The 26,873-nt window shown below is 47.2% G+C and overlaps 1 protein-coding gene across 1 annotated transcript; it reads left to right on the plus strand.

Annotated features, from left to right (window-relative positions):
• On the plus strand, positions 1-26,550 carry LOC120939916 (solute carrier family 40 member 1-like). The gene is made up of 8 exons (XM_040352345.1): positions 1-413; positions 3,907-3,974; positions 8,562-8,721; positions 12,606-12,721; positions 16,521-16,647; positions 20,501-20,746; positions 22,638-23,297; positions 26,022-26,550. The coding sequence occupies exons 1-8, from the start codon at positions 374-376 to the stop codon at positions 26,339-26,341; spliced, it is 1,737 nt and encodes a 578-aa protein (XP_040208279.1). The 5' UTR covers positions 1-373; the 3' UTR covers positions 26,342-26,550.
• The last annotated feature ends 323 nt before the right edge of the window (positions 26,551-26,873 follow it).

The following is a 26,873-nucleotide window of genomic DNA, read 5'->3' on the forward strand; positions in this document are numbered from 1 at the left end:
CACATGTAAATCTCTGGATTGTGATTGGCTTTGTACCGTCGTCATGTGAGCAGTCCTTGTGAATTGGAGGAAGCGTGTGCAGAAAAGTCATGAGCAGAGCAGCAAGGACCAGGAATGTTATAAAACAGGAGCGACAGGAGTGTGCAGATGACAGCGACAGGCCAGGTGTTCACACTGTACCATGCTCCTCCGGACTCTCTAAGATGCTCTGCTTCCACATTCAGCTTCTATAATAGTGAAATCTGCAAAGAATTGAAGGAATGCAGGCGCTGATCATTCTCCACTTTATATTTCACGTTGTGGAGGACTGTATGCTACTGCAGTGCGACGGTGGCGAAGAATTTATAAAGAGCGATATTAAACGTAAAAAATCATGGCAACAGCAGAGAAGCAGAAATGTATGGGCTGTTCTGGTGAGTACAATGGTTCTTCCTTATGTCGCGTACACACGATCGGAAATTCCGAAGAAAAGTGCGATGTGAGCTTTTGGTTGGAAATTTTCCGACCGTGTGTAGGCTCCATCGGATTTTTGCTGTCGGAATTTCCGCCAACAAAAGATTAATGCCGCGTACACACGATCGTTTTTCGGCATGAAAAAAATTTAATTTTTCAGCATGTCCAAAAAAATGACGTTTTTTCCAACTTCATCATTAAAAACGACGTTGCCCACACACCATCGTTTTTGAAAAATGATGAACAAAGCGCGGTGACGTACAACACGTACGACGGCACTCTGAAGGGGAAGTTCTATTCGCCTTTGGGCTGCTTTAGCTGATTCCTTGTTAGTAAAAGACGATTCGCGCTTTTTTGTCTGTTACAGCGTGATGAATGTGCTTACTCCATTATGAATGGTAGTTTTACCCGAACGAGCGCTCCCGTCTCATAACTTGCTTCTGGGCATGCGCGGGTTTAAAACGTTTTTGCCCACACACGATAATTTTTGACAACCCGAATAAGACGTTAAAAAATGCAGCATGTTCGAATTTTTTTTTTTTACGTTTTTCAGAAGCCAAAAAACGATGTGAAGCCAACACACGATCATTTTAAATGACGTTTTTAAAAACGTTGTTTTTTTTCATGCCGAAAAATGATCGCTGGTTCTCTATTTTTCCGACAGAAAAATCCGTTCGTCTGTTCCGAACTGCCTATGGAACTTCATTGATCTCGGCTCGTCGTACGTCTTGTACGTCACGCGTTCTCGACGGTCGGGAATTTCCGACAAGATTTGTGTGACATGTGTATGCAACACAAGTTTGAAAAAAATCCACGGTTTTCTTATCGGAATTTCCGATCATGTGTATGCGACATAACTTTTAGAAAGACAAGCCACATGAGAACTTCTATTTGGACACATACAGTCTGTACTGAGATATGCTGCTGCCACTTTGGGTTCTACACACGTCGATTTTTTAACCACTTCAGCCCCGGACCAAAATGCAGGTAAAGGACCAGGCCCTTTTTTGCGATTCGGGACTGCGTCGCTTTAACTGACAATTGCGCGGTCGTGCGACGTGGCTCCCAAACAAAATTAGCGTCCTTTTTTTTCCACAAATAGAGCTTTCTTTTGGTGGTATTTGATCACCTCTGCGGTTTTTATTTTTTGCGCTATAAACAAAAATAGAGCTGAAATTTTGAAAAAAATGCAATATTTTTTACATTTTGCTATAATAAATATCCCCCAAAAATATATAAAAAAAAAAAAAATTTCCCTCACTTTAGGCCGATACGTATTCTTCTACATATTTTTGGTAAAAAAAATCGCAATAAGCGTTTATCGGTTGGTTTGCACAAAATTCATAGCGTTTACAAAATAGGGGATAGTTTTATTGCATTTTTATAATTTTTTTTTTTTACTACTAATGGCGGCGATCAGCGATTTTTGTTCGTGACTGCGACATTATGGCGGACACTTCACACAATTTTGACACATTTTTGGGACCATTGTCTTTTTCACAGCAAAAAATGCATTTAAAATGCATTCTTTATTGTGGAAAAAATGACAGTTGCAGTTTGGGAGTTACCACAGGGGGCGCTGTAGGAGTTAGGGTTCACCTAGTGTGTGTTTACAACTGTAGGGGGGTGTGGCTGTAGGAGTGACATCATCGATTGTGTCTCCCTATAAAGGGGATGACACGATCGATGCAGCCGCCACAGTGAAGCACGGGGAAGCCGTGTTTACACGCGGCTCTCCCCGTTCTTCAGTTCCAGGGACCTATGGCGGGACACCAGCGGCGATCGTGTCCGCAGTTCCCGTGGTCCCGGAGCTTCGGACTGGGTCGCGGGCGCGCGCCGCGACCCACGGCTGGGTAGATGTACAGGACGTGCCGGTACATCCATCTGCCCAGCCGTGCCATTCTGCCGACGTATATGTACAGGCGGCGGTCCTTAAGTGGTTAAATGCCACTTGAACCTTCAATTTAAAGTGGAGGTTCACCCTAAAACAATTATCTAACATTACATCCAGCATACTAACGACATGTCCAGTATGCTGTTTTTTCGCCGTACGTACCGTTTAATTGTTATTTTCACCCCGGCTTCCGGGTTCTGATTCCCGTGGGACTTGGGGCGTTCCTATAGAGAGCTTGGATGATTGACATCTTGTGAAAAACTTCCCATGGCGCATAAAGCGCGTCACCAGTTTTCCGTAAATAGTCAACCTGCCAGTCGGCTCTATATGGCGCCTGCGCAGTCAGCTCTACGCGGTGGGCGCAGGCGCCGTATAGCGCCGACTCGCAGGTCGGCTATTTACGGAAAACTATTGATGCGCCTTATGCGCCATGGGAAGTTTTTCACAAGACGTCAATCATCTAAGCTCTCTATAGGAACGCCCAGTCCCGCAGGAATCAGAACCCAGAAGCCGGGGTGAAAATAACAATTAAACGGTACGTACGGCGAAAAAAAAAAAAATACCAGCATACTGGACATGTCGTTAGTATGTTGGATGTAATGTTAGATAATTGTTTTAGGGTGAACCTCCACTTTAAATCAGCCACATAGATAGGGTTAGTTGGAGACCATAAGTGTGTGCAAGCCTATTGCATTACAATGTGCACACCAAAGCTTAAACACTTATGTGTATGTGTGTATGTATCTATACTTTATACATTATATTACCAAAAGTATTGGTACACCTGCCTTTACACACACATGAACTTTAATGGCATCCCAGTCTTAGTCCTTAGGGTTCAATATTGAGTTGCCCCACCCTTTGCCGCTATAACGGCTTCAACTCTTCTGGGAAGGCCGTCCACAAGGTTTAGGAGTGTGTCTATGGGAATGTCTGACCATTCTTCCAGAAGCCCATTTGTGAGGTCAGACACTGATGTTGGACAAGAAGACCTGGCTCACAGTCTCTGCTCTAATTCATCCCAAAGGTGTTCAATCGAGTTGAGGTCAGGACTCTGTGCAGGCCAGTCAAGTTCCTTCAGCAGCGCATTGCGGGCGGTTTTAACCCTCTCGACCACTAGCGGGGGGGGTTAAAACCGCACCTCTAGCGGCCGAATATCGTGGCAAAAACGACGGTATATCGGCGCTAAAAATTACGCCGCTATACCGCCAGCGCACCTCCCGCGCCCAGTGTGAAAGGGGCCTTAATCTGTGCTGAGCAGCCTCCTGTTCATTCACGTTTACTATGCTTCAGCTATGAATGAACACAGTGAGTGATCCACAGGTATGTGTGCAGCATCATTTGCAGAAAGACCTTCCATAAGGCAAAATAAGTCGTGTACAGAAGTTTAACCCTTCCTTGTCCTAAATTCCCTGAGGTAATGAATTCTGATTAGCTTTGTAAGTTTTCCACCCTTTGCTCTTCTTCATAGAACTGAGTAGCCCAGGACTATATATATATATATGAGATCCTTGAGGTTTTGTATTCTTTAGAGTACCTAACACGCTTTTTTGTTGCAGGATCCTGTGTTGAGTACTTGACGTCCCCAAAGTTTCTAATTTATCTTGGACACTCTCTGTCGACCTGGGTAAGAATATAAGTTCTTCCTTGTCAGTTTGGTCTGAAGAGCTATACATTGTATATGTCCTATGAGCCTGACAAGGGTTACCAATGTGAAAATTGAGCCTGACTGTCCCTCATGATTAAGGACAGTATTGTGCCTGACTGTCCCTCATTAGAAAGGACAGTATTGTGCCTGATTATCCCTCATTATAAAGGACAGTATTGTGCCTGATTATCCCTCATTAGAAAGGACAGTATTGTGCCTGACTGTCCCTCATTAGAAAGGACAGTATTGTGCCTGACTATCCCTCATTAGAAAGGACAGTATTGTGCCTGACTATCCCTCATTAGAAAGGACAGTATTGTGCCTTACTGTCCCTTATTAGAAAAGACAGTATTGTACCTGACTGTCCCTCATTAGAAAGGACAGTATTGTGCCTGACTGTCCCTCATTAGAAAGGACAGTATTGTGCCTGACTGTCCCTCATTAGAAAGGACAGTATTGTGCCTTACTATCCCTCATTAGAAAGGGCAGTATTGTGCCTGACTGTCCCTCATTAGAAAGGACAGTATTGTGCCTGACTGTCCCTCATTAGAAAGGACAGTATTGTGCCTGACTGTCCCTCATTAGAAAGGACAGTATTGTGAATGACTATCCCTCATTAGAAAGGGCAGTATTGTGCCTGACTGTCCCTCATTAGAAAGGGCAGTATTGTGCCTGACTGTCCCTCATTAGAAAGGACAGTATTGTGCCTGAGTGTTCCTCATTAGAAAGAACAGTATTGTGCCTGAGTGTCCCTCATTAGAAAGGACAGTATTGTGCCTGAGTGTCCCTCATTAGAAAGGACAGTATTGTGCCTGACTATCCCTCATTAGAAAGGGCAGTATTGTGCCTGACTGTCCCTCATTAGAAAGGGCAGTATTGTGCCTGACTGTCCCTCATTAGAAAGGACAGTATTGTGCCTTACTGTCCCTCATTAGAAAGGACAGTATTGTGCCTCATTGTCCCTCATTAGAAAGGCCAGTATTGTGCCTGACTGTCCCTCATTAGAAAGGACAGTATTATGCCTGACTGTCCCTCATTAGAAAGGACAGTATTGTGCCTGAGTGTCCCTCATTAGAAAGGACAGTATTGTGCCTAAGTGTCCCTCATTAGAAAGGACAGTATTGTGCCTGAGTGTCCCTCATTAGAAAGGACAGTATTGTGCCTGACTATCCCTCATTAGAAAGGACAGTATTGTGCCTGACTGTCCCTCATTAGAAAGGACAGTATTCTGCCTTACTGTCCCTCATTAGAAAGGAAAGTATTGTGCCTTACTGTCCCTCATTAGAAAGGACAGTTTTGTGCCTGACTATCCCTCATTAGAAAGGACAGTATTGTGCCTGACTGTCCCTCATTAGAAAGGACAGTATTGTGCCTTACTATCCCTCATTAAAAGGACAGTATTGTGCCTGACTATCCCTCATTAGAAAGGACAGTATTGTGCCTGACTATCCCTCATTAGAAAGGGCAGTATTGTGCCTGACTATCCCTCATTAGAAAGGGCAGTATTGTGCCTGACTATCCCTCATTAGAAAGGACAGTATTGTGCCTTACTATCCCTCATTAGAAAGGACAGTATTGTGCCTGACTGTCCCTCATTAGAAAGGACAGTACTGGTTTTGGGGCCAAATCCCTTTGTTCCTCTCAAATGTCCCTGATTTAGGTTTAATGCTCATTATATGGACAAAAGTTTCCGGACGCCTCACCATCACACCAATATGAGCTTGTTGGGCGTCCTTTTCAAAAACCATGGCCAATAATATGGATGGTAACATTTCCCACCCTAACAGCCTCCACTCTTCTGTGAAGATTTTGGAGTGCCTGTGAGAATTTGTGCTCAATCAACCAGAAGAACATTTTGGTGTTAGGTACTGTTGTTAAATGTGTAGGCCTGTATCAGCATTTTGGGTCACCCAAAGGTGTTTAGTAGGGTTGAGGTCAGGGCTCTGAAGTACCCTCGAGTTCCTCCACACCAGTGTTTGACAAATTTGCTTGGAATCTGGAATCTAGGACATGGTCCCGGAACCAGGAACACCTCGGCCTGGTAGGCCATCTCGCACGGGGAGCCGTGATGTGTGGTCACCCTGAAGGTGGGTGCCACACCAGGAACAAGCCCCCGCCTCCTGGCGTCTGCTCCAGAAGTACCCTCCCCCAGCATGCCCCGCGAGGGAAACTCCCTCCTCATTGACTGCTGGCAAGAGGCACCCTAGTCTGAACTCCACTGCCGCCACCTGTCGCTCCGGGGTGGTATAACACCCCAGCAACAACAGAATGAGCCCACAGTACAGCCCAGCTAAAGCAGAGATCCAGTTTGAACAAATCAACTGGATGACAGCTAACTAACTCTCTCATCCACCTTAAATTTAGAATAGCACCGGTACTTGAAAGTACGCAGGCGCTACATGTATCACACAGAGAGCAGAGGAGGTTAGAAGTAAAAAAAAATTTTTTAGAGGTCAGGAGGAAGCAAGGTGCATGGTACACACAAATTTGGCGAGAGCAGAGGTCAGGAGTAAGTAACCCACATAGTGCAGAGGTCAGGAGTAAATAATTCAGCTAGAGCAGAGGTCAGGAGTAAGTAACCCACAGAGTGCAGAGGTCAGCAGTACATAATTCAGCGAGAGCAGAGGTCAGGAGTAAGTAACCCACAGAGTGCAGAGATCAGGAGTAAGGGATGCATAGAGTGCAGAGTTCAAGAATATGTATCACACAGAATACAAAGGGGGGTAGGAGTAAAAAACACAGATTTTAGAGGTCAGGAGGAAGCAACGTGCATGATACACACAGTGTAGAGGTCAAGAGTAAATAATTTGGCCTGAGCAGAGGTCAGGAGTAAATACCCGCAGAGTGCAGAGGTCAGGAGTAAATAATTCTGCAAGAGCAGAGGTCAGGAGTAAGTAACCCACATAGTGCAGAGGTCAGAATTAAATAATTCAGCGAGAGCAGAGGTCAGGAGTAAGTAACCCACAGAGTGCAGAGATCAGGAGTAAATAATTCTGCAAGAGCAGAGGTCAGGAGTAAGTAACCCACAGAGTGCAGAGATCAGGAGTAAGGGATGCATAGAGTGCAGAGTTCAAGAATATGTATCACACAGAATACAAAGGGGGTTAGGAGTAAAAAACACAGATTTTAGAGGTCAGGAGGAAGCAACGTGCATGATACACACAGTGTAGAGGTCAAGAGTAAATAATTTGGCCTGAGCAGAGGTCAGGAGTAAATACCCACAGAGTGCAGAGGTCAGGAGTAAATAATTCAGCGAGAGCAGAGGTCAGGAGTTAGTAACCCGCAGAGTGCAGAGGTCAGGAGTAAATAATTCTGCGAGAGCAGAGGTCAGGAGTTAGTAACCCGCAGAGTGCAGAGGTCAGGAGTAAATAATTCTGCGAGAGCAGAGGTCAGGAGTAAGTAACCCACATTGTGCAGAGGTCAGGAGTAAATAATTCAGCGAGAGCAGAAGTCAGGAGTTAGTAACCCGCAGAGTGCAGAGGTCAGGAGTAAATAATTCAGCGAGAGCAGAGGTCAGGAGTTAGTAACCCGCAGAGTGCAGAGGTCAGGAGTAAATAATTCTGCAAGAGCAGAGGTCAGGAGTTAGTAACCCGCAGAGTGCAGAGGTCAGGAGTAAATAATTCTGCGAGAGCAGAGGTCAGGAGTAAGTAACCCACAGAGTGCAGAGATCAGGAATAAGGGATGCATAGAGTGCAGAGTTCAAGAATATGTATCACACAGAATACAAAGGGGGTTAGGAGTTAATAACACGTGGATTTCGGAGGCCAGGATCAAGCAACACACAGAGTGAAGGGGTCAGGAGTAAGTGAAGGACAGAGTTCATAGGTCATAGGTAAGTGATGCACAGAGTGCAGAGGTCAGGAGTAACAAACACATGGAAAGCAGAGGTCAGGAATAAGCATTACACAGAGCACAGAGGTCAGGAGTAAGTATCACATGGAGACCAGGGGTTAGGAGTAAGCAACACCAGCAAGTAGTGGTTCCCAAGGGATCCCTCTTCACACTTTTACCCCCTTGCATGTCCACAGCCACGGGGTGGTGGCATGTAAACATTACGCTGTGCAGGCACCTTGACCATCCCCCATAGTGATGCTTTTAGAGCCAAAAGCTGGCCTCCTGCACAAATATTGGCATGCATATATATTTGGCTACCGAGGCCAGAAGCGTCACTTTGGGGAAAGGCGGAATGGTGGGGCTCAGGCTAGAGCGGCATGAGTGCCATTAAACAGAAACATGCGTGTGCTGCACATGCCCAGTGCAGCTGCCTTATTTGCCCCCTGTAATATAGGGTTGGGGTTAGGTGAACGGGAGATGGGGGTGGGGTGGAAATCCCAAGCCTGGAGTTGGATTTTAATGTGTACATTGGATTGATAATAGAATCAGTGAGAATATACTAAACTTTTCCTTAAAGGACAATTGTATTTTTAAAAATGCCTCCTCCCCACCAAAACCCCTTCCACCGCTGCCACCTCTTCTGAACTAATCCTCACCACAGCTTCTTAGTTTCCCTCTGTAGCAGAGACATTTCCTTGTGCACTGATTTTATCCATTATTTTTCCTTTACAGGGGGATCGTATGTGGAATTTTGCTGTGTCTCTCTTCCTAGTAGAGCTGTATGGAAACAGTTTACTTCTGACTGCCATCTATGGGCTTGTGGCAGCCGGCTCTGTTCTCCTGCTTGGAGCCATCATTGGAGCGTGGGTGGACAAAAACCCCAGGCTGAAAGGTAGAAAAAAAAATATGAGACCAGCAGTGGCGGCTGGTGCTCAAATTTTTGAGGGGGGGGGGGAACAAACAGAAAAAAAAAACATCAAACGCAGCCACTGTGCCATCAAACGCAGGTACTGTAACCATCAATTGTTGCCAGTGTGCCCCATCAATTGCTACCAGTGTGTGCCCATCAATTGCCGACAGTGTGCCCCATCAATTGCTGCGAGTGTGCTCATCAATTGCCCCCATTGTGCTGCCAGTGTGCCCATCAATTGCCGCCAGTGTGCTGCCAGTTTGCCCCATCAATTGCAACCAGTATGCTGCCAGTTTGCCCCATAAAATGCTACCAGTGTGCTGCCAGTTTGCCCCATCAATTGCCGTCAATGTGCTGTCAGTTTGCCCCATCAATTGCCGCCAGTGTGCCGCCAGTTTTCCCCATCGAATTCCGCCAGTGTGCCCATCAATTGCCGCCGTTGTGCTGCCAGTTTTCCTCATCAAATGCCGCCAGTGTGCTTCCAGATTTGCCCCATCAAATGCCGCCAGTGTGCTGCCAGATTTGCCCCATCAAATGCCACCAGTATGCCCCCCCACCCGGCACTTACCTGTCTCGGTCAAAGCTGTCCTCGATGTCTTCTCCCTTCTCCCGTCCTCTTCCGTCTTCTGCTATGACACAGTGACGCTGTGTTACAGCTCTTGTCGCTTCAGCCAATCAGGTGACCGGTAACCAGACCCGGTGCACCTGAGAGGCGGGGTGGCAGTGGTGGGTCAGTGTTGGGGAAGTGATTTCCTAACACAGCAGTGTGCCCGCTGTTTAACAATTTTAAAGCCTATTAGAGCCCACAGACTCTAATCAGGAAGCCTATTGGAGCCTATGGCTCTAATCAGGGACTTCCAAAACACCCCCACCGCTGTAATTCAGATGGCCGGCGCTCGACAAGGGGCCGGACACCTGAATAGTGGGCAGCGGCAACAATAGATAGATTCATGCAATGCATGAATCTGTCTATTGTTGATTGACGGGTGCAGGAGAGAGGGGGCGGAAACTCCAACCTCTTAACTTCCAGTTTCTATAAAACCAGCAGTAATTGGAGTTTTTGACAAATTGGTGGTTGTACACAACACTAGCAACCAAACAGAGTCCAGTGCAGGATATTATGAGCGGAGATTCTTACTCTGCTCCGATACCAGCCAAAAAAATGTCCGCCTTTGAGGCGGCGTCAACTTTGTCCTCATTAGCCGCTGTGCTTTTAAAAACAGCTCAGTCTTCCTGTACCAACTCTTTTAGGTTGTCGGTTTTGTGTCCAACCACCAATTCGTCAAAATCTCACATTACTAAGGTTTTAAATTAACCGAAAGTGACGTGGTTGCAGTTTCTGATGGGTTGGAGATATTGACAGGACACCATTACCATAAAATTAATTATCATAAATAGAGATCAGTATTGGTTGTAGGGCGGGGTTAAGAATTAAGAAAAATAAGTACAGCATACTTAGGGCACCAAAGCAAGGGGCACCCTAGCTAGTACACTTTGTAATGAAATGCACTTATCCCTTTTGCTCCCTTGCCTGTGCAAAGTGATACCTTCCTCCATCCATTCCTGATCTATACCTACTGATATCGGACTGCCCTGACCTCTGTTGTTGATCATTTACAGCTTGTAGTGTTGCCAACCTTACAGATTGAGATTTACTGGCACAACACCAAAAATTTACTGGCACAGCCAAGTTTTTACTGGCATTTCTAAAAGTTGCAAAATTACAGTTTAAAGTGCAAATTTCAGTATTTAGGTTACAAACAAGTACAATATGCAATTAGCAAGGTGATTTAAGGTAGATATGAAAGCAAAACATATTTTTTATTTTATTTTTGATTATAGTAAATAAGTATCTCAGGGACAGGACTCAGGAGGGCAAGAAATCAGAATGGGCGGCACACACATGAAATTGTCTCTCACAGTGACACTGACAGCAGTGTGCAGCAGCACAGATGACACCTCACCGACACAACATGTCCCCTCCTGAGTCGGGGACAATCTCCCTACACGCCAGGTGGTCCCTTCAGTTCCCTCCAGTCCACACAGAACTGACTTTCCCGCTCCCAGCTTGCATTGTTCCCATCCCATAGACCCGCATACTAGGCTCCGGACTCTCCACTCGGCTCCCTTGCACCATGACATCACATGACATGCTCAGGCACCTCCTCCGCCAGACCAGCCCCCTGCCAGCACCTCCCAAACACTGTAGCAGATGGTCTTGGTCAGCTCCGGACCGGAAACTGTGAATGCGCAGTTCTGAGCCGAGCGTCACAGCCATCTTTTTTACTGGCAGCCTTTTCCTGTCACTGGCATTTACTGGCAGGAGAAAAGTGCCCGTTTTTTACTGGCTGCAGTCCATCTTCGCGACTGTCCGCTATTTCTCCCGGACAGTCCCAGGCAACGGGAGCCATGCCAGGCTGCTGATCACCGTCAAACAGCCCCTTGTAGGCAATCTCGAGCTCCCATTCCTGCTCGGCCAGGAACTCCAATTCCTCCAGGTCACACGCCTCTTCGGGGATGTCCAGGATGTCTTTCAGCCGCCACTCCCCATCGCTCCCAAAGTCTGGGTCTCCGTAAATGTTTTGATGGAGCAGCCCCACGCCACCATAGCCAACGCCTTCTGTCGGGCTGCCATCTGCTGTACCTGGCCACAGTTGAGCTGCGAACAACCGGAGGGCTCTGTAGCTGGCGTCCAGCCTCATCTCCTCCTGGACCAATCTTCCGAGCTCCGTCTTCCACTTGTCTGGTAGTCAGGAACACCTGTCGCATCAGGTACTGCATCAAGTACATCTCTGTGGAGGAGGGAAGGATCTTCCCCTGATGGTGCCACTCGTTACTTAGCATCTCTTGCCAGTGAATCACATCCCCCCCAGACAAGCATGGTGCGCTCGGTCGCTGTTCCCCGATGTTGCTTCCACATGCCTTGCAGCCTCCTCCCGAACTCCGCTCTCATGCTAGCTGGTCCCCGTATCGGTCCTCCGCAGCTGCCCGGATCTTGAATCCCGGTGGTGGTTCGGATGTCCGGGACTGCAGGAGACATCCCACCGCTGCCACCACTGTGACGGGTAGGAGCAGGGCCGTCTTCAATGTTGATTGAACCCTGGGCAAAAATGTTCTTGCCCCCCCCCCCATGCAATTTTGCTCTCCACCCGCTCTGAGACATACAATAAATATCAGCTAGACTTAAAATCAGTTTACTGTATCAGATCAGGCAGTGATTGCGATTGGTTGCCCGAGTTTACAGCATATCATTACCACTTACTGGCTGGTTGCTAGAGGTTACAGCACACATTACGGCTCACTAATTAGTCGCTAGAGGTTACAGCACATGATTTCTTCTTGATTGGTTGCTGGAGTTTACTGTACAGTAATACTGCTCACTCATTAGTTGCTAGAGGTTACAGCACATGATTTCTTCTTGTTGATTGGTTGCTGGAGATTATTGTACAGTAATACTGCTCACTGATTGGTTGCTAGAGGTTGCAGCACATCATCTCCTCACTGCAGAGGGGCATTATATACATATAATTGCCGCCTTTATTTACATATGAATGCCACCGGCCTTTAGCTATTTACATATGAATCCAGCCGATATTTACATATGAATGCCCCTCCATTATTTACATATGAAGGCTGACGCTATTTACATATGAATGACAGTTATTTACATGTAAACACAGAGTCTGACAGGGCCCAGGGCAGCTGCCCATTTTGCCCTGCCTTAAAGATGGCCCCCGGGTAGGAGGCCAGCCCACAGCCCCCTCCAAAACACACAGTGACAGCGGGTTCTGTCACAGTTTTATATCTAAATATTGTGTTGTATATAGTTTTACCAATTTGCCTGTTTTTTTCTTAACCTTTCACAGTAGCCCGGATTTCGCTGGCTGTGCAGAACATCTCTGTAATGATCTGTGGCATCGTTTTGATGGTGGTCTTCCTGTACAAGGCTGAACTGTTATCCATGTATCAAGGATGGCTATTGGTTAGTCCTTATTTATTAATCATACATAGCTCTATGTATAAGGGCAAAGCCCAGTAAAAGCAATGATGCAAAAATTGGGCTATGTGGATTTAAAGCTGTGTTTTTTTATTTTATTTATTTTTATCTCCTTTTTTTTTTTAGATTTTAAGTTTTTTTTTTATAGAATCACATACACACAAAATACATAAAAAACAAAAATGTCAAACGTAATCATATCAAGCCAAAAACATCAAAAGAGAAAAGAAAAGGAAAAGAAAGATGTATTTACACTATTATAGCGGTCAACAATCCTCTCACATTGTAGATAGGACCTATTTTTAACCATACACACATATATATATATATATTTTTATATATATATATATATATATATATATATAACAGTCCTAAATATCCAGTCAGATATAGTCAGAGGATGTGGGGAGGTCCACAAACAATGCACAGTGATCCGCTTTGGTGGCTTGAGTACTTACCTTAATTATCACTTTAAAGCGGTGTTCCGCCCCCAAAAAAAAACATTTAAGGCCAGCAGCTACACATACTGCAGCTGCTGGCTTTTAATAAATGGACACTTACCTTTCTTAGAGTCCAGCGATGTCGGCACCCGCAGCTGCTGTTTCCATCAGCTGTCGGGTGCTCTGCCGCCATTGCGGGTAAGGGAACCCGGCAGTGTACCTGGAAACTCTACTGCGCGTGCGCGAGGCCTCTCTCCTATTGGCCCGGCAGCCGGGGAAAGAAGAGGGAGCTCCGCGGTGACATCTAGGCTCCGTGGCAGGGACTCCCGGAAGTGGGAAAGGACACCTCACATAGACATATAACAATAAGACAATAAGAAGAGCGGAAGTTCTACTTCTGGCTGGCCATTTTTGCAGGTATAGCTATGTAAAACATTAAAAATAAGTGCCTATACTGTTTAAAATACAGTAATACACTATTAGGTGGATTCAGAGAGAGTTAGGCCGGCGTATCAGTAGATACGCCGACCTAAGTTTAAGTGTATTCTCAAACTGAGATACACTTAAACCTATCTAAGATACGACGGCTTGCGCCGTCGTATTTTAGGGTGCAATATTTAGGCTGGCCACTAGGTGGCGCTTCCATTGCGTTCGGCGTAGAATATGTAAATCACTAGATACGCCTATTCACGAACGTACGTGCGCCCGTCGCAGTAAAGATACGCCGTTTACGTAAGGCATTTTCAGGCGTAAAGTTATTCCATCAAATAGCTGGACAAGTAATGTTAAGTATGGCCGTCGTTCCTGCTTTGAAATTTGAAAATTTTACGTTGTTTGCGTAAGTCGTCCGTGAATAGGGCTGAACGTAATTTTTGTCCACGTCGAAACCAATACATCCTTGCGGCGTACTTTGCCGCAATGCACACTGGGATATGTACACGGACAGGGCATGCGCCGTTCGTAAAAAACGTCAATTATGTCGGGTCACCCCCCATTAACATAAAACACACCCCCTCAGCCTAATTTGAATTAGGCGCGCTTACGCCGGCCCAATTTACGCTACGCCGCCGTAACTTAGCAGGCAAGTACTTTGTGAATACAGTACTTGCCTAGCTAACTTATGGCGGCGTAGTGTAAATACGCTACGCCACCGCAAAGATGTGGCAATGTACCTGAATCCAGCTACATGTCAACCTGCTCTGCACATGCTCAGTTGGTCTCCTTTCTTGGTATTTTTCTGTCACTGTGCTAAAAATCTGAGCCACTAGAAGCTGATCAGTCTAATGCCGCGTAGACACGACCATTTTTAATTTTTAACAACATATTTTTTCAACCCGATTATTGTTAAGCCTGCCTTGCCTACACACGATCGTGAAAAAAAAATGCTCTAGAAAAGCACGGTGACGTACAACACCCTTGGGGCTGCTTTTGCTAATTTCGTGTTAGTAAAAGTTTGGTGAGAGACGATTCGTGCTTTTCAGTCTGTTACAGCGTGACGAATGTGCTATCTCTATTACGAACGCTAGTTTTACCAGAACGAGCGCTCCTGTCTCATATCTTGCTTCTGAGCATGCGCGTTTTTTTTCACGTAGTTAAAGCTAGCACACGACCATTTTTTACGACATTAAAACTGACAACGTTAAAAACGACGACGTTAAAAACGACAACGTTAAAAATGACAACGTTAAAAATGTGAGCATGTTCTAAATTTTTAATGCCCATTTTTTACGTCGTGAAAAATGCTCTGGAGCCCACACACGATCATTTAATGACCTAATTTTTACATCCCGAAAAACGGTCGTGTGTACGCGGCATAAAGCTTTACTGCTGCTCGGGGACTTTGCCAAGAAAAAACTGGAAGCAATTTAAAGCACACACTAATCTTGGTGGCATAATTATTAATGTGGAATGTATGTTCCACATAAACATTATTTGTTATCAAGTTGTTACAGGTAAAGTTCTGCTTTCATTTCCACTTTAAACCAGTAGAAAGTATTACATTGGGATATCTCAGCAACCATTAACCAATTGTTCCTTTTCTTCACCTGGTGCTTTCACTGCAGGTAGACCTAATGCCTTGTACACACGATCTGTTTTCCCGTCGGTAAAAAGTCTGCCGGGAAAACCACGGGGAAAACCGAGAACCTGCTCGGTAGCTTTTTTCCCCTTACACACGGCCGGTTTTCCTGGCAGGAAAACTGCCATGAGAGCTTTGGTCGGGAATCCCGGCAGTGTGTATTCTCCACCGCAGGCTTTCCCCATAGAAAAACATCTGGCTTAAAAAACGCCGGGAATCCCGGCACTAAAAAAGAAACCATGGGCCAGATTCACATAGGAGAGCGGCGGCGTAACGTATCGTAGATACGTTACACCGCCGCAATTTTTCATCGCAAGTGCCTGATTCACCAAGCACTTGCGATGAAAACCTACGCCAGCGGCCTCCGGCGCAAGGCGGGCCAATTTAAATGGGCGTGTGCCATTTAAATTAGGCGTGCTCCCGCACCGGACCTACTGTGCATGCTCCGTTTCCGAACTCCCGTCGTGCATTGCGCGCCGTGACATCATTTTTTCGAACGGCGACGCGTGTAGCGTAATTCCGTATTCCCGGACGGCTTACGCAAACGACGTTGATTTTTAAATTTCGACGCGGGAACGACGGCCATACTTTAGACAGCAATACACTTGCTGACTAAAGTTAGTGCACCTAAAACGACGACTAACTTTGCGACGGGAAACTAGACTAGCGGCGACGCTGGTTTACGACGCAAACTCCAACCAGCGGCGGCCGCGGTATTGCATCCTAAGATCCGACAGTGTAAAACAATTACACCTGTCGGATCTTAGGGATATCTATGCGTAACTGATTCTATGAATCAGTCGCATAGATAGAAACAGAGATAGGACGGCGTATCAGCAGATACGCCGTCGTATCTTCACTGTGAATCTGGCCCCATGTTCTCATTTTTCTCGCCGGGATTCCCTGCGGTTTTCCTGTTGGGAAAACTGCAATGGAGCATACACACGGCCGGGATCCCCTGTCAAAATCTCTTGTGGCAATTTTCCTGCCAGGAAAACCGGTCGTGTGTACGAGGCATTATTCTAGTATCAGCCAAAGATTGTGGCAACTTTCCAGGTGGATGGTCAGCTTTTTCCCTATCTGTAAATTTTGGTGAGAGATCTGCCCCTCTATGGTCACTCAAAAGGCTTCTCACCTCAGATGTTTTTTCCTGAGTTTTCACTGTAAAAAGTCAGTTCTAAAAAAAAGAAGCCATTAAAACTAACCAGAGACATTACCGTCCAGTCTAGATACTAGATACTTTTTGTCATCTTTCTCTCTTTTATAGATTTTGTGCTACGTCCTCGTCATCTCAATAGCAGATGTTGCCAATCTAGCAAGTACGGCCATGTCTATCACCATTCAGAGGGACTGGGTTGTTGTGGTTGCCGAAGGTGACAAAAACCAACTAGCAGGTAAAATCTTTTCTTTTCCGTTGACCTAAGTTAGAAAAGCATCGGTGCCTTGAGACAGTCTGAGCCCAGTGGCGGAACTACCGCCATAGCGACCCACGCGGGCGCTATGGGGCCCGCAGCCCAGTGGGGCCCGGTGAGCAGAGTCGGCTCTTTAATTAGGCGATCGCCATCGCGCGATTGCCTAATTTGCCTTCAAGGTGTTGTGCGGGACAGACAGAGACTGAAGGAGCTGAAGTGACATTGCTACTATCGTTCCTGGGGTGGATGGTGGGCAGGCTCGGGCTGCCTGCGTCCAATAGCAGGCTGCCTGGGTCCCAGGCTCCACCTAAAGTCGGCGATGGCGGCCCCAGTGCATGGCGGGAGTTGTAGTTCTCCCACAGAGTACAGGCACACAGACTTCAACTTGGCCGTCTGGTGCTTGTGCTCTGCAGAGAGACTACAACTCCCAGATTGCACTGCAGAGAGCGCGGGAGAGATAGAAGTTGCTTCTCCCTCAGAGTCCTGCTGCCTTTAGTCGTGGAGGAGGAGGACCAAGGTGAAGAGCAGAAGGTGGTCTCCGTGTGCCCCATTGTGTAGAGGAGTCTGTGGGAGTGGGACTACAATGTCCAGCATGTCTGTGGAGGACTAACTTAGTGCGAGGCTGGAGGGGGAAGTATAGTGTATCAGTCCAGGGTCTCTCACTCTCAGTATAACGTGTCTTTGCAGTGTGAGGAGGAGCACTGAACATCCTGATACCCACTGAACACTGTATCCACATATCCCAATTACCACATGTCAGCAGCCCCCCTCCCTCTGCCCCCTAAGCCTCTTATCTCCCCCTTCCATTCCCCCATTATTTTCTTCACCCCCTTTCTCTTCTCTCCTCACTTGCTCCATCCTCTCTCTCCCTCTGTCCTCTCCCCCCCCCCCTCTGTCCTCTCTACCTACATCCCTCTGTTCACTCTTGCTTCTCCTCCTCCTCCTGCTGTCCAGGCTATCTTCCCCCCATCCACTCTCCTCTCCCCATCCCTCTCTCTATCCTCTCCCCCTCCCTCTAGCTAGCCTTTCCCCCTCCCTCCCTCCCTCTTTCCACTCTCTTCTCTCCACCCCCCTCTTTCTATTCTCTCCCCTCCCTCTTTCCATTCTCTCCTCTCCCCCCTCTTCTATCCTCTTCCCCTCCCTCTGTCCACGCTATCCCTCCCCTAGCCACTCTTTCTAGCCTCTCCTTCTCCCTCTCTGTATCCTCTCCTCCTCCTTCTCTCTATCCTATCCTCCTCCCTCTTTCTATTCTCTCCCCTCCCTCTTTCCACTCTCTCCTCTCCCCCCTCTTCTATCCTCTTCCCCCTCCCTCTGTCCACGCTAAGCTCCCCCTATCCACTCCCTCCCTCTCTATTCTCTCCCCCTCCCTCTGTCCACCCTATCCCTCCCCTATCCACTCCTTCTCCCTCTCTGTATCCTCTCCCCTCACTCTCTCCCCTCCCTCTCTATCCTCTCTCCCCTCCCTCTCTATCCTCTCTCCCCTCCCTCTCTATCCTCTCTCCCTTCCCTCTCTATCCTCTCTCCCCTCCCTCTATCTATCCTTTCCCCCTCCCTCTATCTATCCTTTCCCCCTCCCTCTATCTACCCTTTCCCCCTCCCTCTATCTATCTATCCTTTCCCCCTCCCTCTTTCCACTCTCTCCTCTCCACCCCCCTCTTTCTATTCTCTCCTCTCCCCCCTCTTCTATCCTTTTCCCCTTCCTGTCCACGCCTCTATCCTCTCCCCATCCCTCTCTCTATCCTCTCCCCATCCCTCTCTCTATCCTCTCCCCATCCCTCTCTCTATCCTCTCCCCCTCCCTCTAGCTATCCTTTGCGCCTCCCTCTTTACACTCTCTCCTCTCCACCTCCCTCTTTCTATTCTTTCCCCCTCCCTCTTTCCACTCTCTCCTCTCCCCCCTCTTCTATCCTCTTCCCCTCCCTCTGTCCACGCTATGCTCCCCCTATCCACTCCCTCCCTCTCTATTCTCTGCCCCCTCTCTATTCTCTCCCCCCTCCCTCTGTCCACGCTATCCCTCCCCTAGCCACTCTTTCTAGCCTCTCCTTCTCCCTCTCTGTATCCTCTCCTCCTCTCTATCCTATCCTCCTCCCTCTTTCTATTCTTTCCCCCTCCCTCTTTCCACTCTCTCCTCTCCCCCCTCTTCTATCCTCTTCCCCTCCCTCTGTCCACACTAAGCTCCCCCTATCCACTCCCTCCCTCTCTATTCTCTCCCCCTCCCTCTGTCCACGCTATCCCTCCCCTATCCACTCCTTCTCCCTCTCTGTATCCTCTCCCCTCACTCTCTCCCCTCCCTCTCTATGCTCTCTCCCCTCCCTCTCTATCCTCCCCTCCCTCTGTCCACTCTCTCTTCTCCCTCTCTCCTCTCCCCCTCCCTTTGTCCACACTCCCCTCTCCCTCTTTCTATCCTCTCTATCCCACTTCCCCCTGTCCACTCTGATCTCCCCACACCCTCTCTCTATCCACCCTCCCCTCCCTCTATCCTCTCCCTCCACCCTCTGTCCACTCTCTCCTCTCCCCCTCCTGCTCTCTATTCTCTCCCCCTCCCTCTATCTACTCTCTTCTCTCCCCATGCCCTCTCTCTATCCTCTCCCCTCCCTCTCTCTCTCCCTTCCCTCTGTCCACTGTCTGCTCTACTCTCTCCCACCTCCCTCTGTCCACTCTGATCTCCCCCACACCCTCTCTCTATACCCCTCCCTCTGCCCACTCTCTGTATCCTCTCCTCCCTCTGTTCACTCTTATCTCCCCCATCTATCCTCTCCCCCTCTCTCCTCACCCTCTCTCTATCCTCTCCCTCCCCTCTCTCTATTCTCTCCCACATCTCTCTGTCTGCTCTGATCCCCCCCACCCTCTCTCTACCCCCCTCCCTCTGTCTACTCTCTCCTCTCCCCCCTCTCTTTATCCTCTCCCACATCTCTCTGTCTGCTCTGATCCCCCCACCCTCTCTCTACTAAACTCCCTCTGTCTACTCTCTCCTCTCCCCCCTCTCTTTATCCTCTCCCACATCTCTCTGTCTGCTCTGATCCCCCCACCCTCTCTCTACTAAACTCCCTCTGTCTACTCTCTCCTCTCCCCCCTCTCTTTATCCTCTCCCACATCTCTCTGTCTGCTCTGATCCCCCCACCCTCTCTCTACTAAACTCCCTGTGTCTACTCTCACCTCCCCCCTCTATATCCTCTCTGCCCCCTGTCTTTTCTCCCCCTCCTTCTCTCCTCTCCCCCTCTGTCTACTCTCTGTCCTCTTCCCCCATCCCTTTCTCTGTCCTCTCTCCCTCCCCTCCCTCGGTTTCCCCCGTTCTCTTTCTGCCCTCTTGCCCCCTCCTTTTCTCTCACCTCTCCCTCTCCTCCTTATGTCCTCTTTCCCCTTCCCCTCTACTCCCCTTCCTCTGTCCTATCCCCCCCCTCTCCCTCCTCCTCCAGGATCATGTATTGTGTAAAGACCATGGACCTCTACATCGGAAGCATGGGGCCTCATGGACACTATGAACAGCGAGGTCTAGAGCAGTGTTTCCCAACTCCAGTCCTCAAGGCACACCAACAGGTTATTTAAATTTTTGTTTTGCTGTTCAAAATTAATATAAGCTGTTGCTTGGGTACTGTGCCACATGAGTGTAGTAATGTGTTGTTCAATGGCATTAGTTTATTTTTTTTTTGGAGGGGGGGGCCCCATACAACATTTTGCTATGGGGCCCTGTGATTTCTAGTTACGCCCCTGTCTGAGCCTCATCGTTCTACAACACGATCCTATACAATAATCTGCATTTTAAACTAGGAATAAGCCATCTTTCAGGATTTGTGGTTTTGGTTGTAGCTAAAAATATATAACTTTATTCACATCAGATATGAATGCTACAATGAGGCGGATTGACCAGCTGACAAACATCCTGGCTCCCATGGCTGTTGGACAGATTGTAACTTTTGGTTCTTCGGTGATTTGTTGTGCCTTCATTGCTGCGTGGAACCTTGCATCTATGTGCATAGAGTACCTGGTGCTATTGAAGGTCTACCAGAAGACACCAGCTTTGGCTCATAAGGCGGGAAGGAAGAAGGAACAAGAACTGAAACAGCTGAATGTCAATGGCGTTGGTAATGTCTCTTTTAGTTTGATGCTTAGATAACCAGAACGTCCTTAAAGTGGAGTTCCACCCCCGAAAAAGTAATTTACTGTGCAATGCTATGTACAATGCTTGTTTCTATGCGGTCCCTTGAAATCTTCCTCCTCTCCACGGCTCCTTACGTCACTTCCCTCGGCGTCTCCGCTCGCTACTGCTCCTGGGAGATGTGTGTCATCATTTCCCAGGAGTCAGTGGGCAGCGCAGAGGGCTTTCGTTGCCATCACAACGAGGCGGGCACTTCAGCCGCCCGTTGTGATGGCAACCTGATTAGTTGACAGTGTCTTGTCGAGAAATGCCCCCTGTCGAATAATGCCCGTCCTGTACTGCGCATGCGCAGCGCTTGCGCAGTACGGAGCAGCCGAAAGCCGCCGAACATTGGACTCCACTGTTCGGTGGCTTTCGGTGGCTCTATACTACGCAATCGCTGCACATGCTCAGTACAGGCCGGGCATTATTCGACAGGGGGCATTTCTCGTCATAACAACGACGCTACAAAAATGCGCATGCGCGATACCAGGGAGAGAACGGGCACCGTATCCCGGAACAGGATGCTTGTGGGCTTCACATGCCCACAAGTAAAATTAAAACGGCCAAGAAAGGATTAACAAACTTTATTTAAGAATTAAATCCGGACATCGGGGGACACATTTTACAAATGCTAATTTAAAAGCTTCTGAAAGGGTTAACAAATAAATAGATTGTAGTTGGAACACCGCTTTAAGCTTTGTTTCCTGTTTTTCTCTTTCAAATATGAAATAGTTGTAGCACTACCCCCGAAGGAGCTGCTGGTTTGATTTGGGTGGCATGTTACCTCTTGTCTTCTCGCCGTCTAGGGTACTGGATGACAACTGTAATAAAGTCAATGTCTTCAAGACAGGTGTCTTTTCTGTGCTTTTATTACCCAGCTGGGTAAAAACGATAAAAGTAGAAATAGGCGAAGAGATAGAAGAAATGGAAATGGCGGATTCAGGGTTAACTGGTACGGAAACAGTCCTGCTTCCAACGAGAAAACTTCTTCACCACTCTAGCCAGAGTGGGTACAGTGAATCTGGATAGGCCTCTCTCACCAGCCTGGCAGCCAGAGTGTCACTCGGAACTTTAGGTTAAAGTCTCTGCCACAGACCCTCCTAAGGGTGGAGACAATCTCGGTCTAAAATCCCTCTCATCTGGATTCAGCACCCGGTTCTCCTTCAAAACAACTTTAATTGCATCAATAACTGACATGCGACCACCGTCCAGCCTCTCAGGTACAAAGTGTCCTTCGATGAGCAGATAGGCCTTTCCTGCGACACCAGCCTCATGCTCGGTGTCCCTCAGACAGGTTCTCCATCGACCGGCTTCCTCCACTTTGGACAGACAGCACAGGACCACTTGTAAATCTGCTAGATTGGCGCTCCAGACCAACGTGGTCCCGGAGCCAGGAATGCAGCAACACTTACACACACCCCAGCCAGGGGGGCCATATACGGGGGTGGTGGGACGACTGCCCAGGTGGAAGGCGTGAGGCAACGACCCCGAACCAATGGCGTCTGCCCCTTAAATATCCCTTCCCTGCATGCACAGCGAGGCGATCAACCCTCCTGATTGGTTGCCGAGGAGAAGTATCCACACTACCCTGATTCTACTGCTGCCCCCTGCCATCTGGGGGTGACTGAAGTCCCCAGACAAAAGGATAGGCACACAGCACAGCCAGGGCTTGAACAGAAGCCTATACAATTTGGCTAAATTAACATGGTCAAAGCCAATTAACTATCTGACCCCCTTCTAAATTTACAATAGCACCTGCTATGAAAGTAACCAGGCGCTACACAGTATTTAAATTTATATTTTGCTATCTTTGATTTTTTTCTTTTAAATTACAGATTCAACCTCAAGCAACCATGGGAACCCTACAGAAGATGAGCACCTTATGGCAGAAAAAGCCGAGTTATCAATTGAAAAGACTGTAGAGCCAGGCTGCTTTCACAGAATGACAGAACCATTCCTCATATTACGGGATGGCTGGGTGGCCTACTATAGGCAGCCAGTGTTTTGGGCTGGAATGGGTCTAGCCTTCCTCTACATGACTGTCCTCGGATTTGACAGCATTACGACCGGCTATGCCTACACACAAGGGCTGAGTGCCTTCATTCTCAGCCTTCTTATGGGAGCATCTGCTGTTTTTGGTATAATGGGAACTGTGGCCTTCACCTGGTTGAGGCGGGTATGTGGCCTGGTTCATACCGGCTTTATATGTGGAATAGCCCAGCTTTGTAGCCTTGTACTTTGTGTGGTGTCAGTCTTTATGCCTGGAAGTCCATTTGATCTTAATGTTTCTCCATATGAAAATCTTGGAACTCATTTATTTGGGGGACAGACAGTTTCCACAGTGTCTTCAGCTATTGTGCATCAAGAGAACTTCACAGGCACTATACAGAGTCTATGGAATAACTTCAACACAACTACCACCCAACCTCATGATGTCTCCATCCCGTTGACCTCTGTCAGTCTGCTCTTTGCTGGGATCATTACAAGCAGAGTTGGTATGTGCAAGTAAAGATTATTTTCTCCTTCCTTCCTTCCTTCCTTCCTTCCTTCCCTTCTTCCTGCCTCCCTTTTTCCTTCCCTTCTTCCTTCTCCCCTTCTCCTTCTTCTTCCCTTCTCTTCCTTGTCCCTTTTTTGTCCTTCCATTTCTGTATTCCTTTCTTCTTTCCCTTTCATAGCTTATTTTTCCTTTCTTTTTCTCTCCGTTTCCTTCCCTCTCTTCCTCCCTCCCTTCCTCCCTCCATTCCTTCCTTTCTTCCTTTTTCTAAAGTATATATATGAGTTCATGTACTTTACACACTAATCTATGATTATATCAGTGAGAGGGAGGATTTTGGGACTTTAAATGAGGCACAATGAATGTGCCTCCATCCCTGGTTCAGGTAAACAAGAAAGGAATGTGGGACTTTGAACGAGGCTAATGACTTGTGGAGGTATAATGATTAGTAAACACTATTCGTGACAATAGTATGAAATAGAGGTCTTAATGGACTTGTGTCTTTTTTCATCCTCACCTACCATATGTAACTATAGTTGGCACTGACAGATGGCACTGGTTGGCACCGGCAGGTGGCACTGATTGGCACTGGCAGGCACTGATTGGCAGTGGCAGATGGCACTGGCAGGTGTCACTGGTACTGACAGATGGCACTGGTTGACACTAGCAAGTGACACTGATTGGCACTGGCAGGTGGCACTGGCTGATGGCACTGATTGGCACAGATTACCACTGGCAGGTGGCACTGGTTGGCGCTGACAGAGGGCACTAGTAGGCACTGGCAGGTGGCACTGATTATTACTGGCAAGTGGCACTGATTTACACTGATTGGCACTGGCAGATGGGTGGGACCCAGCTATCAAACACCAGCCAATTATTGGGCTGCTTAAGAAAGGGGCGGGGCCACATACACGTAGTAGGCTGCCAAGATTGCATCCCATCGCGGTGGGCGATGGGTGGCTCTGACAAGCTGGCTGGTGTTTGATAGCTGCTGGGTCCCGCCCACCCCCTGACACCAATTCTCAATTTTGACAGCTCCTCTCTCTCTGCATTAAGTTACATGTCAGTTTCACACACTCGGTGGCTCTGACAAGCGCCGGGCTGCTCTGCCAACGGAGTGTGGAGAAGGGAGGGCACGGTAATAATTGGCCGATGCCGATTTCTCAAAAATTATATATAAAAAAACTATATATCGGTCAACCTCTAGTATGAACCAAGTAAAAAAGTAATTTCATATATATATATACACATGCACACATGGCATGAACATAATGGATACAACGATAAATATATGTCAGCTTGGCTCCAAATGACGTCGGCAAATCGTCATGCTTTCGACGTGAACGTAAATTACAGCCAGCCCCATTCACGAACGAGTTACGCAAACGACGTAAAATTTTAAAATTTTCGACGCAGGAATGACGGCCATACTTAACATTGGCTGCGCCATGTATTTGGTGGTTTATCTTTACGCCTGAAAACCCCTTATGTAAATGGCGTATCTTTACTGCGACGGCCGGGCGTACATTCGTGAATCGGCGTATCTAGCTGATTTACATATTCTAGGCGTAAAGTCAGACGACTTAGTTGGGAAAGGCGGTACACTTTGGTTGGGGTGGGTCAGCCATGCCTTCTGACCTTTGACCTCTGGGGGAGATACCTATTCCAATTTCTGAGTCCTAGCTTTATTCTTCAAGGGGAAACCCTAACCGTAACCCATAACCCCTAACACCCAACCCTAACCCTAACCCCAACCCTTACCCTCTAACCCTAACCCTCTAACCCTAATCCTCTAACCCTATAACCCTAACCTTCTAACCCTAATCCTTAACCCTGACCCTCTAACTCTAACTCTTGAAAATGCGAAATTTCAAATTTACGAATTCCCGAAATTTTGAATTTACAAATTCCCGAAATTTTGAATTTGCAAATTCCCGAAATTTCGAATTTATGAATTTTTGAATTTTCAAATTTACGAATTTTCGAAATTCCAAATTTTTAGAATTTGGAATTAACCACTAACCCTAACCCTAGCTCTCACCCTAACCCCTAACCCTCTAACCCTCACCCTAACCCTAACTCTCTAACCCTAACCATAACCCTCTAACCCTATCCCTCTAACTCTATCCCTCTAACCCTTTCCCTCTAACCCTAACCCTTTGAATTTTCAAATTTCCAAATTTTCGTTTTTCCGAAATTCCAAAATTCTGAATTTCCGAAATTCAAAAATGCAGAATTTGAAAATTCGGAAATTCCAAAATTCAGAATTTTCAAATTCGGCAATTCGAAATTTCGGAAATCCGAAAATTCTGAAATTCAGAAATTTTGGAATTAACTAATTTTTCAAATTCGTTAAAAACGAATTTGGAACTAAACAACCTGCACATGTCTACTGATTATTTTGGGGAGGTTTTTAAATAAATAGCACACTGGCTAGCACCGTGACCTTACAGCATTTAAGTACCATATTTCATTTCCAGGGTCACCATCTGCATGGAATTTGCATGGTCTTGCGAAGTTTGTGTGGGTTTCATGGGTTCTCTTATTTTCTTATAGGCATGTAAACTGATTTATGTTAACCCAGTCATAGTGGTAGGTGTCTCTATGACTGTGGTAGAGGCAATAAACTGTACAGTTCTTCAGAGTCAGGAACATGTGTGAAAGGTTATTATTCAAGATGACGACTGTATATAGAATGAATGAATGAATATGCTTTTCTTTTCAGGACTTTGGTCATTTGACCTCACAATCATACAACTACTTCAGGAAAATGTGATGGAATCTGAAAGAGGCACCATAAATGGCGTCCAGAACTCCATGAATAACCTGTTGGATCTGCTGCATTTCATCATGGTGATCCTAGGACCCAACCCAGAGGCTTTTGGCCTCATTGTTCTCATTTCAGTTTTCTTCACAGTTATGGGTCACATGATGTATTTTCGTTTTGCTTACAAAAACATAGGAAGACAACTGTTCTCTTGCTCTTCCTCTGACCCTAGACCAGTTCCAAGCAATCAACAACATATGGATACCTCTGCTGTTTAACAGGCTCGCCGATTTTGGTCCGCTTCTGGTATTGCACTGTCAGAAGGGAGTCTTTCGGAATCCTCCTCCCAAGATTTCCTGGACATTATAAAATGTTCTCTGGCTGGGATTCCCTCAGACTCAAATGGTGAAGGCTGCTCCCGGCCAGGGGCAGACTGACAACTCGTGGGGCCCCCCGGGCAATAGGAGATTATGGGGCCCCCCGGGCAATAGGAGATTATGGGGCCCCCAGGCAATAGGAGGTTATGGGGCCCCTGGGCAATAGGAGAATATGGGGCCCCCAGGCAATAGGAGGTTATGGGGCCCCTGGGCAATAGGAGATTATGGGGCCCCCAGGCAATAGATTATGGGGCCACACAGTATACACACACAGTATACACACACAGACACACAATATACAAACACAGTATACATGCACACAGAATACACATACACACACTAAAAACGTACTAGAGAGGGGAAGCTATAATCTTGGGATTTTTTTTAAAACACAGATTCTTACATACTGTCCCTGATTCTACTGAGGCTGGCA

This window comes from Rana temporaria, chromosome 5 (assembly GCF_905171775.1).
Source record: "Rana temporaria chromosome 5, aRanTem1.1, whole genome shotgun sequence".
NCBI lineage: Eukaryota > Metazoa > Chordata > Amphibia > Anura > Ranidae > Rana > Rana temporaria.